Here is a 20,768-nt window from a genome sequence, read left to right as displayed (position 1 = left end):
CTGCCATAAACACATAAAAATTTGAAGTTCCTGATACCATTCTAATGACCTTCTTTTGCTACTGAGGTACCAAACTTCTTCCACAAAAGCAAGTGGCTTCAATACAACCTAATCACTTTATTCTTCAGAATAAGTAATGTGCAGGTGCCTTTTGCATTCAGAGATCGATTTACTACAGAGATATAGCCACACTTGATTTGATTTCACTAACTGCAGTGATAGTTAATAGTAACTTATGAAAATCTTACCTTGGTTTCATACGACGATTCATACGTTAAAACAGAGGCGTCCGGAGTCCTGGTTTCTGCTGAAAATGAAATAATAAATGTAAAGTGCAGACATGTAGTAAATCATTTTGGTAGAAATCTGTGAAATAGAGGATGCTTTATGAAAAGAGAAACATAAAAACCAAGAGAGTTTCTTCAGAAATAATGCTTTGCAGTCGAAGAAAAGTTCATCCTAGTCCACCAATCGAACAAAGGACCAACGCCTTTCAGAAGTGATCAACTATGATCCTTCGTAGATACTAATTTCTTTCTCATCCACATTGTACAAGAGTGAAATTATTTTTTCTACACTATGATATTTTATGCACCTAGTACCAATTACTTATGTAATAATTTTATGAATTTTTCTAATGTGCTCTATTGTAGTAGTCTGCTCTGAAATGTTTTAATTTCATTGTGTATTAATGCTCTGTCTGCTAATTCTTTAAAATTTGCCTGGATAGTTGCAGTGTTTCTTACCGCTAGCCAATGTGTAACCATGGGCAATATATATGACTGCCATCGTGACATACTAAGTAACGACAACAATATTCTATACATACGCCACCATCTATAATGCCCATTGGGCCTTTAAAACATTCAAGATAATAATAATAATAATAATAATAATAATAATAATAATAATAATAATAATAATAATTTTTAAAATTCACACAGAGCCTCCTCTGGGAGTTGTCTAAGTATACATAAGCATATTGTTACTTGCTCATCTTCATGCAGCCTAGTGTCATTATCAGTGTTATGAAACTCGATTCGGCCAGTACAAATGACAGTGCTGTGGCAATATGAACTGGTGCGGATGGCGGTGCAAGGTGCATTGATAACACAAGCCAAGTACTGCAGGCGGTTGCACTAGGTGCGCTGATGACGTTCCGGTCATCATAAGCTGTTATCGCTCTTTAGAGCCTTGTCCATCCTGAACTTCTTATTTAACTGGGCGACGGCACAGACCAATGAAACATACTCTGGCACGGCTGTGCGGACCGTATCCTGAAAGCACTCTATGATGCAGACAGTGTGCCAACTGCTGATAGCTCTGCACGCTGTGTTTTCACCGCTTTGCGTTGAGGAAAGACATGTGGGCCCCTGTCTTGAAAGCGATCTGTGAAAGGAGCAGGGTGTGGCTTGTGCTGAAACCTTCGTGAGCACTGTGTTCTTGCCGCTTCGTTCATGTTGAAACGACAGGCAGCACAAAAAGAAAGTCACTCACTGCTGCGTGCTCTATCTTGAAAGCAATTGTCTTACGGGACAGATGGACTGACAATTTTCCTGTTAGGTAAGCAGAGAAATGCTCAAACATTAAAAAAACACCTGAGCTTCACCAAGAGGCTAACAAGCTAACAAGTGGCGGCACGCAACCAAACTAATCGACAACTCTAATCACAAAAACTGTGGCAAGATCGCAAATCAAAAAGCAGACTGGGAACACACCACTTTCTTCCTCCTCCTCGTTTTGAAAGACTGTGTCCCCCTCTTCGGGCAACCAAGGGCAGCTGTCATCCAGGCCACCCTTCCGCCGCTCCTTGCCCTTGTTCCTGCGCTCAGACTCACGCTTCACAATGCGCACCGTCTTGATTTCTTGTGCACGGTCCCGGGGCAGCAGCCCGTAGAACTTTTTAGTACGATCGTCTGCTTTGCTAATGTCTTGCACCACATATGACCTGTCCTCAGCCATATCGCTCGGCTCAGGTGAGAAGCTGGGGGACTCCAGTTCTGCAACCTGGGAATTCTGAAAAAAATGAAACAACTAAAGAAAGCAAAATGTGCAAAGCACTAATACAGTTAAACCTTGATGTATATCAACAAAGTAGGTAAAATCGGCAATTTGCTTCACTATATCAAAATTTCTTTGTATATTGAAATTCGATCTTTTATGCTAATAAATCAACCACTGATCAATTTTTCTCAGATGGAAATGAGCCCCAGAATTTTCCGACTTAACAGGCAGTTGAAGAAAGCAAATTTTAATGAGAAGACAATTCATTTTGATGAATTTGGGAGTCTGCAACGAATGATACGGTTCCATGCCATGTCAACGATATCTTCACATCGGCGGTACGAATCAAGCGAAGCAAGCCACACTTTTGCGTGCACTCCATCCCTACGGCTGATAGCATCGCCCGCACTGAGATGACGCTATCATGAAAAGCGTCGCCAGCGAGGAGCGAATGCTTCGTCTGCTTCTCACTCCAACGGGTCGCAGAAACTCAAGATTATGCAACCTTCAATACTAAAGGTGCCTTAAGACAGCTTACAGGATGAAGCGTTGCCTTCTGGGCACGCCCGCTCTTTGTACATGAGGCAGATTACATCTAAAGCACGGCATGCGGATGCGCTCAACGGCGATTACAGCCATGCGCAGCCACAGCCCATACGTGCCCAACTTACCCCCCCCCCTCCCCGCCCCTCGCGCGCAATTGGTCGCGTTACCCTGAGCTCGACCCCCCTCTTTCCCATTGCTCGTGCGGGAAGGCGGCACTCGAAAAACCACCATCTTTCTTGTCTCACCCTCGCATACTTTCCCTCGCACCTGAAGCACTAAGTGCGCAGGGAGCAATAGGACCTTATCACACTTGGACTTTATACAGAACATGATGCGGCGCCGCTTCAGCTGCCGCTCTTGTCACATCCCATGCGATTTGAGAGGTGTAATTCAATCATTTGACCATCTGCGTCAGCAGAAGTTTCTATTTATTGTCTCGGAATTCCGTTGCTACAGAAGCGTAATTTCGTTATACTGAAATCGCATGCAAACACACTTCGTTATATTGAGGTTCTAATTATATGGTGTTCTATGGACAACAGGTTATGAGAAGTTAAATACTTCGTTATATTGAAGTTTGTTAAGCGAACTGCTCAAACCTTCTCTGGGTCGGGTTGTACTTCAGAAGCATCGACGAGATGGCCTAGCACTGTAATCTGTAGCCGCCCGAAGTGGCACTTCGATGAATTTAATTGGAGCCAGCCTTGTGGAAGACGTCAAGGATAGCTGCGACGCGTTTAAGGTGCATCTCAAATGTAGGAGAAAATACAAGGACGTCGTCGAGGTAACAAAGGCAAGTTGACCATTTGAAACCTTGAAGCAGAGAGTCCATCATCTGTTCAAACGTGGCGGGGGCATTGCATAAACCAAACGGCATAACCTTGAATTGGTAGAGGCCATCTGGAGAGACGAAAGTGGTCTTTTCCTAGTCTTGCTCATCAACGGAAATCTGCCAATAACCAGATTGAAGGTCGATGAACGAAAAGTATTTAGCATGGCATGGTGAATACAATCAAGAGCGTCAATGATTCGTGGTAAAGGGTAAATGTCCTTTTTAGTAATTCGGTTTAGGTGGCGGTAATCAACGCAGAAACGCCACGTGCCAGCTTTCTTTTTGACGAGCACGACCAGCGACGCCCAAGGACTGGACGAGGGCTCAACAATGCCTCTGGAGAGCATCTTGTTGACTTCCTGCTGAATAACTTGCCGCTCTGCCGTGGTACGGTCGGCAGTGAATAGGAACGGCATCACCAGTGTTTATTCGATGCTTAACAAGGGACGTCTGACCAAGTGGTCGTTTGTCAGTGTCACATATGTCGCGGCACGAGAGCAAAAGGTGATATAGGGCGGCTACTTGGTCAAGTGCGAGGTCTGGAGCGACCATGGGACGTAATGGGCCATCGAGGTTCAAGGCATCCTGCGGGTAATCAGGAGGATCTGGAGACGCGTCGGCTGCAAAAGCAGTGACGTGGTCGTCTGTCACTGACTGGAGCGTGGCCACCGCTGTGCCTTCAAGTAACACTTGCTTCATCAAGCCAAAATTGATAACGGGGAGACACATCCTATTAGCGGCGAGGGTTATGACGGAGTGTGGCACAGAGATGTCACGCGCCAGGAGGACATCACGAATAGGTGCAAAGACATAGTCGCCATCAGGCACAGCTGCCGTTGAGGCCAATTCGACGAAGGTTAGCGGTTTTGGAGGTAAGTGAACAAACGCTGTAGTGCAGAGGGCGTTCAGTTGTTCGGGGCGAACGTCTGAAAGAAGAGGAAGCTTGAGGCACAGCATACCGGTGGAACAGTCAAGGGCAGAATGCATTGTCAGAAAGTCGAGCCCGAAGATTCGGTCATGAGTGCAACTGGTCAGCACAGTGAACAGGCCTGGAACTTGGCAGCCAGCAATTCCTATGCGAGCAGTGCACATACCCCTGACGGCAACAGTGGCACCATTGGCAACGCGTACGGCTGGAGTGATGGCAGGCGTAAGAACTTTTTTGAGGCGACAACATAGGCTAGCACTCATTATGGACACTTGGGCTCCAGTATCAATTAATGGCATTAACGGAACACCATCTACATCTACTTCAATTAGGTTCGTGTTGGGGAGGAGCATCAACAGAGGATTTGGATAGGACGAAGATAATGCAGCACTACCTCCAGGAGCTGCATGGTCTAGTTCTCCGTCCAGGAGGGTCCATAATTGGTTGGCGACGAATAGTGGCGTGGCTGGGGCGACGGGACCGACGGCGTTGAGGTGACGGCGAGTGAGCAGGACGACTGACATCAACGGATACGTCAGAGGTAAGAGGCATACGGCGAGGCGAGTAACGGCGTGGGTCGGCATATGGGCGAGGAGACGAGGAAAAGGAGCTCGAATACGGCGACCTCCAGGAGGTGCTGCAGTGGCGAGCGACGTGGCCAATGCGGAGGCAACGGAAGCAAATGGGCTTGTTGTCTGGAGTTCTTTACTCGGTAGGGTTGTGGTATCTGGGAGGGGAATACAGATCGCCGCGAGGCAAAGCAGTTGGCACCGGTCGGACATCAGGTCGGGAGACGGAGCAGGCAGCAGGAAAACCTAAGTTTGCAAATTCTTGCCGTACAACTGCCTGAATGAGAGAGATCGCCGGGGCTGGTTGGTCAATGGTGGGTTCAAGTGGGCATGAACGGAATGGCGCAGGACTTGTAGCCTCGAGTTCGCGGTGAACAATACATGTGACGTGCTCATTTAAGGGTGGTGAAGCAGTAAGGTCAATGCAAGATGACGTCGCAGCCGTGTTAGGGAGCCGGGAGAACTGTAGAATGACGCGGCGGCTTTTGGCGAGCTCAAAGCGGTGGCATTCCTCGACAATGACATCGATGGTGGACACATTGTTGAAGACCAACAAGTTGAAGGCGTCGTCCGCAATCCCTTTGAGTACGTGGCCGACTTTGTCAACCTTGGCCATTTTTTCCTCATCGACTTTCCGGCAAAGAGCGAGCATGTCTTGTACATACGAGACATACGATTCAGTAGAAGACTGAACTCGGGTAGGAAGCTCTTTTCTAGCAGCCAGTTGCCAACCGGTGGGATTTCCAAAGAGGTCAACGAGCTTCTCCTTGAAAGGATCCCAGCTAGAGATCTCGTCCTCGTGTTTCCGGAACCAGACATGAGGAGTTCCGCCCAAGTAGTAGACATTGGCTAGCATAATGGTAGGGTCCCAGTGGTTGTTTTGGCTAACACGCTCATACAGGTTGAGCCAGTCCTCAACTTCGACATTATCTTGGCCGGAGAATATGCCAGGATCGCGGGGATTGGTAATGTACAGTAACGTACATTGTTGTCGGGGTCGCAGGAGTAGAAGGAGACGAGGTGTCGTCACCGGGGGCCATGGCAAAAAGCAGGACGGTGCGACCGCTGCGGAGCTCCGTGGCGAGGACGGGGAACGGCACCCTCCACCAAAATGTTATGCGAACAAAGGATTAGGACTGGAGACTATTTACAAAGTATCTTTACAAGAGGTAACTGCAGCACTGGCCAGTTCAGCCGACAGCTCGAGAGCCAGAGAGCGTTCGTCGTCTTCGTCGGGGCGCCCACATGCATCGGCCACAAGAAACACGCAATATGCATGTATCAATATCGAGGTTTAACTGTACTATAGTTACTGCCTGCGTGTTGTGATGAGAAAGTAAGTCAAAAGAATCCCATCGCTATGGTTATTCTGCACGTCCTCCCAGTCCCTTTCCAGCTGACAACAGGAAAAACTTCACTGTTTGATTGTTTTTATACTATTCCCACTTTGCAAGCCATTAAAGCACGGCTCCGCTTGGTTCAATAGATGTATAGTATACAGCTGCCAACCGATAATTCGAATGAACGTAATTTTGACATGCTCGATTATTCGGACAGCTTTGCAGCACTCCCATCTGCCCCATAGGCTGGTATATAAGGACAATAAAAATGTCCGACACCTTTCAGTGTGCAATTTGGTAATTTGGACCCTACCTACATGAAAGCATGCTAATTCCATCCCTCAGTAAAGCAGAAAGCGCAATACTTTTGTTTTCCTATGTTACTGGCATGGTAAACGGCAATATTGCCAGTGCCTTCAAAAGTGGAACTAGCAAAGCCTAGTCGACCAAACAGACACCGGCTGCACCCAAAATACAGGAGAAGCCCAGCCAAGCTGCTAACTGGCACAAACGTTGCATTTGTGACTAGTCGTAAGAGCAGTGCCAGTTGCACGGGTGCTGCGTTTTTTCCTCACACTAAATAGCTACATTGTCCCACGTAACTAACTTTTGTCACTCAGGATCGTCAAGCGGCTTCAAGTGACACCTACTCAACCTTAGATGTCTGTGATGAGGACAGCGATTAAATGCGGGAAGCATCGGACAATGACAGTTGCAAAGAAACCCGTGATCATTCAGCTATCGGTGTGCGGTAGATCTCTGTTTTAAATGTTAGCAGGGTATATGGACCTGGTGCACACATTAACTGTACTTTTGTCCATTTGTTGCGACAGTATGAAAATGGTCTAAATATGGACCAATAAAGTTGCAGGCAAGTGTATATGCCGTACAGCAATACAATGATAACCTTTTTTGGTCACCTTAGAAATAAAGTCACTTAGGCATTTTTCTGTCAATCCAATATTTCAGACTCCTGATTATTCGGTCTATTAGATGGTTCCCTTCAAGTCTTAATTATCGGTCAGCAGCTGTACTTCCATGCTGATCCCATATTGGCCCTAGTGAAGCAAAATTTGACTTGTTCCCCTCTGCTGGAAATGTGGCCATGTAGTATGCTTTTATTTTTGCCGCTCTGTCAGCACTATTCACTTAAAATGTTGCTTGCTACCGTGTTGTCTGCCTTATTGGTGAGAAACTGTGGGATCAATCACCACAAAGTTTAGCTGATTGCCTAGCTCTATTCATAAAAGGTCACGCATTTCCAGGTGCCGTACTAAACTTATTAGGAACTGTAGAGCAGGACCTCTAACATGGCCCCAAATCTTGGAGATCATGGGCTTTATAACAAGGATAACATAAACGTCCTCTGAATGCAGGCAATAAATACTATAAAGAAAACAGAAGCGTCACTTCAAATCTTGATTTACTATTCTGCAACTAAGCCCAATCTTGTCACAGAACAAACACCGTGAGATATCCACAAGTGTGATCTACTAGGCAAGATTGACATGATTGTTGTCCTTTTTGTTTATTTTTTAAAAGAACTTCAAGAAATGCTGCCGTGCTACAACACAAGCTACGTTTGGAGTGCAGATTCAATGAAATATCAACTCACAGTGACAACATCACACAAGGATGTTGGCCGGCTGTCCAGAGCGAGGTTACTTGTCACCGACGAGTCAAGGTCAGTTTCGTAGTAAGTTTTCTGGTGGCGCTTTCGCTCTGGAACGCTCCCTGGAAAAAGAACCAGCAGTGAAACTTCCATAAAGAATCACACTTGTGACGATTATTGGTAAGAAAGGGCACCAATAGCTTCAACATGTATTGTTTATCAAAGATTAAAAGTAAGCAGGATAATCCTTCAGTGACACAGCCAAAGGTTTTCAGCTTTCACAAACGGCCTCAACTTTATTTTATTTATATAAAGTTGGCTATGCAATAATAACTTCTTTGTTCTATCAACATGCAAGTAAATTTCTCTAAATAAGGGCTGTGCAAGTATACAGCCTAAGTGCACTATAATGAAAAGAGACATAACAAATTATTGGATATAACAAAGCAAATGTATAATTTGGTTGGCCATGTTTTATTTCAATGAGTGTTCTACAGCTACAAAAGAATCGAAAATGCAAAATGCAATATATATTTTGAGCCGCTAGCAAAAAAAAAAAAGCCATGTTTGCCATATTTTGAGACTGGCTTGCAGCCAGCAAGCCAAAGTTTCTATCTTATGTGACAACACTGATTGCACAGTTGCTTGTTTATGACTGTGCAAATGCATTTGTAATTTTAGCATTGCTCGCATGTCGTGTGCGATAACGATCAACTGCTGATGGGCCATCAAAATTATTGGAGACTCTCTGCTGGCCTGTCAGAGGCCTCATGCTTGCATTTTTTTCGCATAGACCAGACTGTGAAATTTTGATATGCTAATATCAGTGTGTATGATTGCTGAAGCGACTACAATGCATAAACAGATAAAACACAAATAATGGGGACAGTCAAGCACTGTAGTCGCTTCAATACGGATTACCAACTAGCCCATTCTTATACAGGCACACCTGCTACAATAGATCAGCATACAAACGCAGAGATGTGTCATACAACCTACCATCTTTACACGGCAATAACACAACCACGAATATAACACGAGGGGGGGGGCTTTCAGTCTCTGAGAAAAAGAAAAATGATGTATACGATTATAACGCATAGTGACGCATTAAAGTGGATGCCCACAATGCGCTTTATTCATCACTACTGTGCACTGCAGTCACAAAATACAGTGAAAGCACGAGTGCATGCATAATTTACTGGTTATCACTACCGATGTCCTTGTCACCGTAGGCAAGAATGGCGTCGTCCTCCATGCCACCAAGGTTATTGCACAGGCAGCATTCAGAAGTGCCTGCGGCCCAACCGAACAAGGCAAAGCCATGTTTGTTGTGTGTGTTCAAGCACGGCTCCGTATGCGGTAGCGATTGCAGCGGTGCCTAGAGGTTTAAGCTCACTGCAGTTTGAAGTGCCAGAAAAAATATTTAAAAAAAAGGATAAATTACATTATTTAATTTCATTTCCTTTTGCTACCTTAATGACCCCTTGCCGGGTATTACATAAAGGATATTATTACATTGCATTCATATTACACGTGACACATATTTGTGTTACAAGCCTGAATTTAATGTGAAGCGTGCTCTGATGCCAAAAATATTTAACAAAATATTTAAAGAAATGCTTGAGTTACATTCTCGCAAACATGGCACTCTGAGATACATAAGAGATCATTCGTCTCACTTTGGTCAGCCAATATATTATTCATGTAGCGAATTTTGTTTTTAACAGACCTAGCTATAACGATCTATTGGCTACAACAAACAAAATTTTTTGAGACTTTTGTCAAGATGAAGTATATCCAATGTAATTTGTTGTGGAAGTGTCTGCATGCTGCATTGCATGCAACTTCTTGCGGCAACTTGTGGAAAGTGCGAAAATGAACCAGCGGAAAGCTTCCCATATTGGCATGCTGTGCAACACCCTGTGAGACGGCTACTTTTTGGGACGACAATGCATGCAGCTCACCGCTGTCCACCACTGCTGGCTTGGTGCCGAGGGTGCGGCTAGGCCTTACCCTCTTCGCTATGAATCCGTAACAATGGCACTTCAAAAACAAACGCTGACGATCGCAAAATGCATTGTTTTGACAACACTTTACCTTCTAATCACACCAATGCACATAAAAAAAGGTAGGCTGCTATTCACATAGCCTAAGGTACAAAGCACGTGATGCAGTCGAGTCGTCTAGCATGCAGTAGAGTGGCAGCTGAACGTGGTCTCCTAGTTCAACTTGCCTTGCATGGTAGCTATCATTCGTGCTAGAGGTATGACATCGGTCGTTGCTTCTCGTGAAAGGTAAAACAAGACATTAATTTATTCTATTAACAAGTATTTAGTGCGAAAAGCAAACTGTAGCTGATAGTTGCGTCATAGGTGGCTGCGACACACTCTAAAAAGCCAGCATGGTGAGGAGCTGGCCAACATAGCAGAAATATCGCCTGAACATAAATACAGTAAAACCTCGTTAAACCGTACCCGCTTAAACAGTAGTTTCGTTTTAAAAGTAGTAAAGTCAAATCCCCGACTCAGCGGCCATTGAACATAATGTGTTTCGTATCCGCATAAACCGTACCAGCTTATTGTGTACGCATCGGTTAAAACGTAGCGTTTCAACTTTTTGTCGCGCAAACACGGCGCTGCGCCGTCTCTATCGGGCGGCCCAGCAGAACAACACGCCTCAGTGATCGGAACAACGGCCTCCAAGCGCCCTGTGCGTTTGCGTGTGAAGCCACATCAACATCAACATCATTTCGACGCGGTGCCAGAGAGCGTTATGGCGTCGTGCAAGCGAGGACTCGCATCGTTCCGAAGCTTGGATAAAAAAGACGCCGGGTGCTCAGCATAGAAGAAAAATTAGACATCGTCCGTGCTATCGAACGTGACACGAAGAAGTCGGCGCTGACACGCAACAGGGATCTGCTGTTGACTACAGTGTGTGGCATTTGGAATGCGAAGAAGTTGTTCGACTTTTCGCCATCGTTGCCTGTGTTGTTGTCGAAGTGTCGACTAGCGACAGTGACGAGGACGACACGGAAAGCGATAGCACGGGCGATTCAGGCCCGACAGTGGCATAAGCTGCGCGTTACGTCAGCCTCATGAATGCAATCGTCGCGACGACAATAGGGGCACGATAACGTAACTCTATTCCAAATGAAAATTATTCCAAACTCCGGCACCCGGCAATGAAAAAGGCGCCCCTGGGACTTCTGCAGCACTACTGCGCACGTGCACGGTGAATACGTAACGCCAACGAGGAATCTGCCATGCGAGTGTTTGCCGAGAAGAGGGGGCTGGCTGAAAAGCTGGCACGCAGCTTCAGTAAGTTTGAGGCCGCTGTCGTCGTCGTGCTAGGCCGCCGCGGCATCAAACGAAAATAACGCTTTTGTCGGCCAAGTGAATAAATACTGCATGTTTTTTCCCCTTTCATCGCACTCTCTCCGAGTTCCGTTTTCAACAGGTAAGTGGGCGATCTCATGCTATTCGGTTAAACAGTACCACCGTTTAGTACGTACCTTTCCCGAGCTCTGGCCAACTACGGTTTAACGAGGTTTCACTGTATATATATTTTCTTTCTTGGCAAAAAAAAAAAGAGAATCTTGCTGTTGTGGAGTTTTCAGAAACTGCCATTCGCCGTCAGCCCGTGAACAAGATCCATGCTGCTAGTGTGTTTGTACGGTTACGCAGGAATTCATTTAAATTTATTATATTATTTTCAATATATTGCTACGGAACAGTATTTGCAATGACGAAGAGGGGAGCAGTGAGAAGATGACGATGACAATCGGAGGCTAGGACGTGTATCCCCTACCTCGGATTGATGACGCCCTTGACTACCTCCACGGTGCTTGCTACTTCTCCTCTATTGACCTTCGCTCCGGCTACTGGCAGATTGCCGTGCATGATCTCGACCGCGTGAAGACTGCTTTTGTAACACCCGACGGTCTTTATCAATTCAAAGTGATGCCGTTTGGTCTTTGTAACACTCTTGCCACTTTTGAATGCATGATGGACTCCCTTCTACACGGTTTCAAATGGTCCACGTGCCTGTGCTACTTGGACGACATTATAGTATTCTCCCCAACGTTCGCTATGCACCTCGAGTGCCTCTCAGCAGTCCTGGACGTTTTTCGTCGAGCCGGTCTGCAACTCAATGCATCGAAGTGCCAATTTGGCCGTCGCCATATTACCGTCCTTGAGCATCTCGTTGACGCGAACGGAGTGCAACCGGACCCAGGCAAGATCCATGCTGTTACGCACTTCCCTGTTTCAAAGTGTGTCAAGGATGTGCGCAGCTTTATCGGCCTTTGTTCGGACTTCCACGTTTCGTGAAAAATTTCGCAGCCATAGCACGACCACTAACCGAGCTTTTGAAAAAAGACACCCCTTTCCAGTGGGGTGATAACGAGGCCTCTGCATTCTCGCATCTAATCGACCTTCTCACAACGCCTCCCATTTTGGCCCATTTCGATCCTTCTGCGCCTACTGAAGTCTGTACTGATGCCAGCGGTCATGGAATTGGTGCAGTACTGGCACAACGCCAGCGCGGCAACGACCATGTTATCGCTTAAGCCAGCAGGCTCCTCTCACCCTCAGAGCACAACTATTCTATCACTGAGCGTGAGTGTCTGGCCCTAGTTTCGGTGGTTGCGGAGTTCCGCCCATACTTATATGGCTGACCCTTTTCCCTTGTCACAGACGATCATGTGCTTTGCTGGTTATGCTCATTGAAAGATCCTACAGGAAGACTTAGTTGCTGGGCCTTACGCCTCCAAGAATATTCGTATACTGTCACCTACAAATCTGGCCGACTACACAAGGACGCTGATTGTTGGTCTCGCTACCCGGTAGACGAGCCTGACGCCGCTGACAGCAGTACCGCCAACGGCATTTTCTCTGTGTCTGCCTTCGCTAACATCGCCGATGAGCAGTACCAAGACCTATCGCTGCGAGCACTCATCGAGCGTCTGAGCTCTACACCTACCGACGCATCCGTTCGCCGATATGTCCTCCAGGGCGGCATTCTGTACCGAAGGAACTTTCTCCCTGATGGATCTGATCTTCTCCTTGTCGTGCCAAAACATTTACGACAGACTGTGCTCTTTGATATGCATGACGCACCCACTACAGGACATCTTGGGGTAACCCGCACGTACGACCGCGTCCGCCGCTGCTTCTATTGGCCTGGTCTCGCTCGCTACGTCCGACGCTATGTTGCTGCCTGTGATCCCTGCCAGCATCTGAAAACAACTCAGCTGCTACCTGCTGGTCATCTCCAGCCGATCACCATCCCTGTGGAACCGTTCTTTCGTGTTGGATTAGACCTCCTCGGTCCCTTTCCCACGTCATCCTCCGAGAACAAATGGGTAGCCGTCGCAACTGATTACGCCACCTGATACGCTATCACGGGGGCTCTCCCTACCAGTTGCACCACTGACGTTGCGGACTTTCTCTTGCGTGACATTATCTTACTTCATGGCACCCCGCGACAGCTGCTTACTGACCGTGGTCGTAACCTCCTCTCGAAAGTTATCGCCGACATTGTGCGTTCTTTCTCCACTCAACACAAGCTGACTACCTTATACCATCCTCAAACCAATGGCCTGACAGAGCGGTTAAACCATACTCTTACCGATATGCTGTCCAAGTACGTTTCCAAGGACCACCACGACTGGGACATTGCCCTTCCTTACGTCACCTTTGCGTATGATTCTTTCCGGCACGACATCGCTGGATTTTCTCCCTTTTACCTACTGTACGGTGGCGAACTGACCTTGCCCCTTGACACGGCACTTCTTCCTGCTGCGATCTCAACAAGCGAGTATGCGCACGACGCCATCGCCCTTGCCGACCATGCACGCCAGCTTGCCCGTGCTCGACTGACGGCCTCGCAAACCACTCAGCAGCGTCAGTACAACGCCCGCCACCGTGACATACAGTTTTCGCCTGGTGCTTGCATGCTCCTGTGGTCGCCCTCTCGTCACGTTGGACTTTCAGAAAAGCTCCTTTCGCGATACACAGGGCCCTACCGCGTGCTGCGCCAGGTGAAGCCTGTGACGTACGAAATCGCTCCTGTGAGTTCAACCTCGTCCTCTACTCTGGCATCTAGTGATGTCGTGCACGTCAGTAGGCTCAAGGCCTACTACATTGCTTCTGAGTTCGGCCTTTAGTTGCTCCGGGACGGCGCTTTTGCCGCCGAGGGTAGTGCTACGGAACAGTATTTGCAATGACGAAGAGGCGAGCAGTGAGAAGACGACGACGACGATTGGAGGCTAGCGCGGGCTGTTGCCTCTTGGCCAAGTGCGCCGTATTCCCTTGTAAATATACTTGTACATAGCTTTTCGCCTGCATCTTCCTACGTAACAATATTCCTTGTTTTGTGATCACCTCCACATTGCAATACTAAAAAATTGCCATTTAAAAACATACAGCGACACTAATACGTATTGGAGAGAATGTACTTGGGATATACCAGATCTTTTTCACTGGATAATTACAGTCCATCATAACAATAATCGGTTATACCATGTATGCTTACAATGAATATAGGATTATAATGAAGGTACTTCATGTCATATGCAATTTTGTTATATAATGAGGTTCAGCTGCATTATTATTGCACATTTATGCTATCCTTATGCAAAAAAGGTTCTTGAATGCCTTCGCACTCCATGATGCAATAAAATTATTTTTAATTAGAGGAGAGCTCGACCTGGGCAGACACTCAAAATCGACGTCACGGTAAGCTGCTACAACAATATTGGCTGCTGAATTTGGTGCAGAGTACAGGACATATCAAATGACGTGACTTGGAAAACAGCAAAAGGTAGTAATAAAAATGTTAATGATAAAGCAACAGCTTGCTTTGAAATCTGGTGGTCAATTGGAGTATGCACACTCATCTTCCAGACAGAAGGTACAAAGTGCCTTATATAGCAATTCCTAACTTTCACTGACAACTCTATCAAACAAGCAGTGATGTCATCATGCTTTATATGTGCACTCAGCACTAGAGTGCAGCTTGGACCCGTTTTCATTAAACTTTGTTGCTGCTAACGAGCCACCAATAAGTTACAAGTTCATTTCATTTTCTTCTTTTTTTAACCTGTTTCCTTGTCGCCTCTCCACCTCACCCCATCTTCTACTCCGAAAGAAAGAAAACAAAATAATGATATAAAAAAGATACATTTGTGCTTAAGTCAGAACTTGTAGTCACACACAACAAAGAGCTGCTTCACCTGCAAAGACTGAGTAATAGGTACTGGCTAAAGGCAGTGCTCCAGTATGCTGCTAAACATAAACCCCTACTTCCCTGCATACCTTGTGCTAAAATCGTTTCTTGAAAATTTATAAATAGATTAAAAAGAGAAATAGAATTAAATGTGCTTCTAACAGGTGGTCATAACCTAATGATTGAGAGTTTTGGCTTGTCCGATATTCCGGTAAAGCAGGCAGACTGGGGGTGTTACCGGATGGGCAGGAGGCATAAACGTGAGCAGCTTGACAGGTAGTGCCACTTGTTGGCCCCACCTGTCACCAGAGAGATGCAGAACTAATATTGCATCAATCAGGTGTATTCTACATTGCTGCAAGGGTAAAGTTTCGGCAGCAGCAAATTGTGACGCAATTATGCATCTGCAAACATTTAGACCAGCAGTGAAAAAGAATACACTTGGTTACTGCAATATCAGTGGCGGAACAGCCATTTCACTTTTCGGCGCACGTCCTGGCGCAGGCAAAACGCCTATTTGGCGCAGCAGCAAGTACTTTTGATACAGGGTTGAACGCACATGTGCTTACCATATACCATGCAAATATTAACTGATACAGTCGATATGTTCTCTTACCCTGCAAGCACAGTCTGGCGTGACGCACAAAAAGCGCTATGGCCGGGTTCGTCGATACGGAACAGAGAAGGCAGAGATCGTCGTTGACATTCATTAACCCAGACACAACACAGTGCGACAGTCAAGGCTTGTAGGTAAAGGCTCAGCGCAAGACCGATCAAGTATGCATGCCTGCACTGAAACTGACATCATGCAATATACTCATGTCATGCCATGCACATTAGCAAATTTTCCAATAGGGGCTGCAAAAGTTAAAAAATAGCGCCAGTGTAACTGCGCATGCGTGGGACGCAAATACGGTTTTGCATTTGCGCAGGCGATGCTATTTCACCAAAATAGTGCAGTGACACAAGCTTGACGCAGAAGTACTGCGTCAGCGAACATGGCGGCACCCACCGAAGTCGTGGCTTTCGCCATGTACCACATTTGCTAATACTATTCTTAAGTATGCACCATGTGCGATTCTCATCACAGCGGCTCTTTTGCAAAGCCTCGCTATCATCCATAAACATAGAAAAAGTTTACCCTGAATCCTAGAATGTGACATCTTCCTTCGGCAAACTCCGCAGTACCAAGCGGGTTTGATGAACAGAGAAATAAAGCGCCAGCAAGACGGTACAGTGGCCCTAGATTCATTGTATGTCCGTCAGAGAAAAATGTGTGAACGACGAACCGGGCGACTTCAAGACTCTTTGGACAGGCCTCTGCTCCCTCCTATGGTGATGATGATAGCGCAATGTTGTTTTTGATTTCAGTTTTGCTAGCTGCGAAGCATCGATGGAAGGAGGGTTTTGCTTTTATGCATGCTTTGGTGCAGGCACAGTGCAATTTTCTGCTAAAATGCCATTTTGGCGCAGGATGGCACGCAGGGTGGCTCTCGGCACAGTTTGGCGCAGCTGTTCTCCCACTACAATATTGTCACGTGGTAGTGACGTTAAAGAACACAGTAGCAGTACTGTGAAAGACAAAACTAGCTTTTATTGGGCGAACCTGTGCCCACAAAACAGGCTACACTTAAAGCACAACGATAGCGGCGAACACAGTCGGCGATCGTCGAAAATCTGATCAGCGGGTCAAGCGCGTCGGCTTTTATACAGCAGTCGTCGAATGTTCCAGACTAATTGTTGGGACCCGCATGGCTTCCACAAAGTTCTACAACATTCGAGTCACGCAATGAAATAAGATAACACAAGGTTCGGCGACAATAGACCGCGGATAGAAGCATCGATAACTTTCCAGAAACTTCGGATACATGCAGGCGCGTCCCGCGCTGTGTGATAGCATTTGTTAGGCGGCAAAGCGTGGTCGCCCGATAAAGATAAGTACACGTGTCAATATTAGCTATTTTTGTCTGGTTGAGTACTGTGCCGCCAGGTGGCTGCATCGCTCCGGCCGCTCATGTTTATGCATCTGCCCATCCGGTATAATGCCCAGTCCGCCGGCATCTACCAGAATACCGGACAAGCTAAAGCTTTCTAATAATAGTCCCAGTCAGTGCCCTCAACAGTCAAAGTACTGGGCTGATCCTGAAGACATCGATGTGGTTACACATTGATGGATAACCTGCAAAGCATGTAATAAGCCTTGAACAGCTTTCACCTTAAAAAATATAGATGTGTGTATATAAAAGATGTACACTATATGTAATATAAAAGCGTAGTCAAAGACTGCAGAAAATTTGGTGGGGTGATGAAATTAGGAAATTCACAGGTGCAAGTTGGAATCAGCTAGTGCAAAACAGAGCTAAATGGAGATCGTTGGGTGAGGCCTTCGTCCTGCAGTGGACATAACAATAGGCTGATGGTGCTGATGATATAAAAGATAGGTTAAGACACAAGTAAGAATGCAAGGTAAAAGGCAGAAGTTGTACTTGAATAAACTGTTACCAGATTTGAACCCAATGAATTACATGTAATTAATTTCTTGTAATAAATTATACTTCCTCCATAGTTTTGTCATTGATTGATTACTTCTTTTACCTGGTAATGCTAACTGTAATTCAGTAACGTTTTTTGGTAACAAATAACATGAAACCAGTTACTTTATTGATGAGACAAGATGTAAAAAGTAACGCAGATTTGCACCCTTGAATTGTACAGGAGCTACAGTAGAAAGCCCGTGGTAACCTCGTCGATGTTCAAGCAGGCGAACCCGGGCGCTCAGTATTTGTGTAGTCGTTATTGACATTTCACCAGATTGACCATTTCACCAGGCGGCGAATTGAACCGGTGCTACTATGGCACCATCGTGATGTCCAGTTCAGACAATGATGACAGAAGCATCTACGGGCGACTTTTTTATTTCAGCGTTTCACTGGCACTACCCAGAGAGCCTTCTCCGAGACCCCGCAATAATGAAGTGCTTAATAGAGGACCCAAACGCGAGCATCGGAACATTGAGCAAAACAATCCTGTGAGCAAGGTGTACGTACGTTGCGGCACCGCCCTACACTTTGGCGCACGCATCAAGCGAGTTTTTAGCATTGCTGCTGACGTGCTCACGACAAGAAAAAGGAAGATGACTGAAGAAAACTTTGAAGCGCAATTTATAGCAAATATCTTTGTGTTTATGGCTGCAGACACACTAAAAGAGCCAGGTCAGCTTTCTTTATTTACTGGATTTGTGCTATGTTAATAATTATTCGGAGAATAGTTGCATATACAGTAAAAGCTCGTTAATTCGAAATTTCCGATAATTCGAAGAAGCTGCTGCAGTCCGTCCAGCAATTTATTGAAAGCAATATGCAACCCATCTCGCTAACTCACTGAAATACACACCGTCACCAATAATTCAAACTCCGCGCCATCGTGGATGGGTAGAGTGCTAGTGCGCGGGAGCACACTGGCGACGCTGGCGTCGCCGCACCGGCCGTGCGGCTTTTCTTTCTTCATCTGCGGCTCTTTGTTTAGGCCTGACTGGAGAGTGACACGTTTGCACCTGGTCAGACATGGCCAATGCCTCTGTTACATGTCGCCTCTCTCCCGTGAGGTTCTGTACAAAGCTGAAGGGTGATAAAATCGTCACTGTGTGATGTATGCTGTACGTGCGAGCAAAAGCGTGCAAGGGTGAGCAGGCACATGTGGCTCAATCTCGCATGCGCGAGGGGGGGGGGGGGGGCATTCTGCCTGCATCAGTGGTGGCTGCTCACGCCGTGGCCATGCGGGCATCGTATCTTGAAAGCAATCTCCGATGTGGCCAAAGAGCGCACCCGCGTGGGCCTTATCTTCAAAGTGACCTGCGATGTTTGCAGAGTGCGCGTAGTGCCGGTAGCTTCCTATGCGATGTGCTTTCTACTTTTCATTTGCGTTGAAGCGAGAGCAGTACAAAAGTCAATTCGCTCACTGCTACTGCCGCGATTCCTCCCTCCAGCATTTTGGCCATCGAGCGAGATGTGTTCATGTTTACCTGTGCGCGCCTGACACCATACTTGTTGATTTACTAAGTAAATAAATGTTTACAAGCTTATACGGCCGATAAAACTACTATCCTTACTTCGTATACCTACCTACTAATCTGATAATTAGTCTCGACCAAGATAATTAATCTTGGTTCGCCCGCCAAGCTCGGCGGCCTGCTATAGCTCGGCAGGCAACACTGGTCACCCGCACCACAATAAACACCGACGAGCACGGCAGCTCGCCGGTCAGTAATCTTTCAGCACCACCACGCTGAGAAGCACTCCCTTGTTCACGACCCGGGATGGATCGTGACACTGGCGACGAGGATGGGATCCTCGTGACACTGACGAAGATGGCGACGAGTACCTATGGAGCGTCCCATGCCGCCGCGAGCGGCGAAACACCGCCCCCCGTTGCTGTCGCCATGCCGCTGTACGGAAGGCTCGAGCCGTTCGAGGGAGATGGGTCCGCCTGGCAAATTTACGAGGAGCAAGTCCACGTGTTCTCCCGGGCAAACGACACACCCAAGGCCAAACAGCGGGACATTTTCCTGGCCAGCTGCGGGACCCGCGTCTTCAGCCTCTTGCTCGACCTTCTGAAGCCAGCCACGCCGCACGTTAAGACGCTGGGTGAGCTGCTTGCCATACAGCGCTCACATTTTAACCCAGCACCGTCCACACTAATGGAGCGTTTCCGCTTCAACAACCGGAGCCGCCGGGAAGGAGAGACCCTCGGGCAATTCGTTGCTGCGCTACGAGGGTTAGCGAGTGCCTGCGCCTTCGGAGACCAACTGGACTCGCTGCTCCGGGACCGTTTCGTCTGCGGAATCAACAACCCCGCCATGCAGACGTGACTCCTGGAGCTTCCCGACCCGTCGCTGGACGACGCCGTGAAGGCAGCGCTGGCAATGGAAGCTGCCGCCAACGACGCCGGCGAGATTCCCCGTGCGACCGGCTCACCATCGGTGGAAGCGGCGGTCAACAAGTTCGCGACAAAGGGCAGTACCTGCGGTCGCTGTGGTGGTGCCCACTCCCCTTCACAGTGCCAGTTCTCTCAAGCACAATGCTTTACGTGCGGGAAAACTGGGCACCTGGCACGTGTATGCCGAAGTGGGAGGACGAACAGCAAGCAGCAGCCTGATTCAAGCCCAGGTACAACACAAGCCCGCGGCCAGGGTAGCCGTCGCAAGGGTACGCGGCGGAGGCATGCGGCAGCAAGCTCAAGTTCTTCCTCGGCCAGGCTCCACGTCGTGGCCGAGGACCCGCCGATTTTCGACATGTGGCACACAGGCTTTGTACCGTCGTCTGTGCCGCCATACATGCTGACCGTCGAAATCTGCGGGCACCCCATTTCCATGGAGCTGGACACGGGGGCCAGCGTGCCTGTAATGGCCGGGAAACTCTTCAAGCGGACTTTCCCCGGCGTGTCCGTCGAGGCTTCGGGCGTGATGCTGCGCAGCTACTCCGGGCAACTCTCCCAGGTCCAGGGTCAGGCACAGGTCAGCGTTCGCTTTGGCGACAGGGAGGCAACCCTTCCCCTTTACTTAACGAAGGGGTCGTCGCCGACACTGCTGCGCCGAAACTGGATTCATGCATTGGGCGTTCGTCTGCCACAGTACCAGGAAGCCAGCCTGCATGTGGTGCAAGACGTCCCCAGCCTCCTGACCCAGTTCAAGTCCCTGTTCCAGCCAGGGGTG

At 47.5% G+C, this 20,768-nt stretch overlaps 1 protein-coding gene across 1 annotated transcript in view; it reads right to left on the bottom strand.

Annotated features, from left to right (window-relative positions):
* Positions 1–20,768, bottom strand: part of LOC126536529 (uncharacterized) — a 93,905-nt gene that overhangs the window by 27,230 nt on the left and 45,907 nt on the right. The window contains exons 15-17 of the mRNA XM_050183537.3: positions 7,835–7,953; positions 1,719–2,016; positions 249–307 (exon numbers count right to left, since the gene is read on the bottom strand). Of these exons, the coding sequence (XP_050039494.2) occupies positions 249–307; positions 1,719–2,016; positions 7,835–7,953 (476 nt within the window). The remainder of the gene's footprint in view (positions 1–248; positions 308–1,718; positions 2,017–7,834; positions 7,954–20,768) is intronic.

Source organism: Dermacentor andersoni, chromosome 4 (genome assembly GCF_023375885.2).
Source record: "Dermacentor andersoni chromosome 4, qqDerAnde1_hic_scaffold, whole genome shotgun sequence".
Classification (NCBI taxonomy): Eukaryota; Metazoa; Arthropoda; class Arachnida; order Ixodida; family Ixodidae; genus Dermacentor; species Dermacentor andersoni.
Note: the sequence above shows the minus strand (reverse complement) of the source record. Positions and strands in the feature narration are given on the sequence as shown.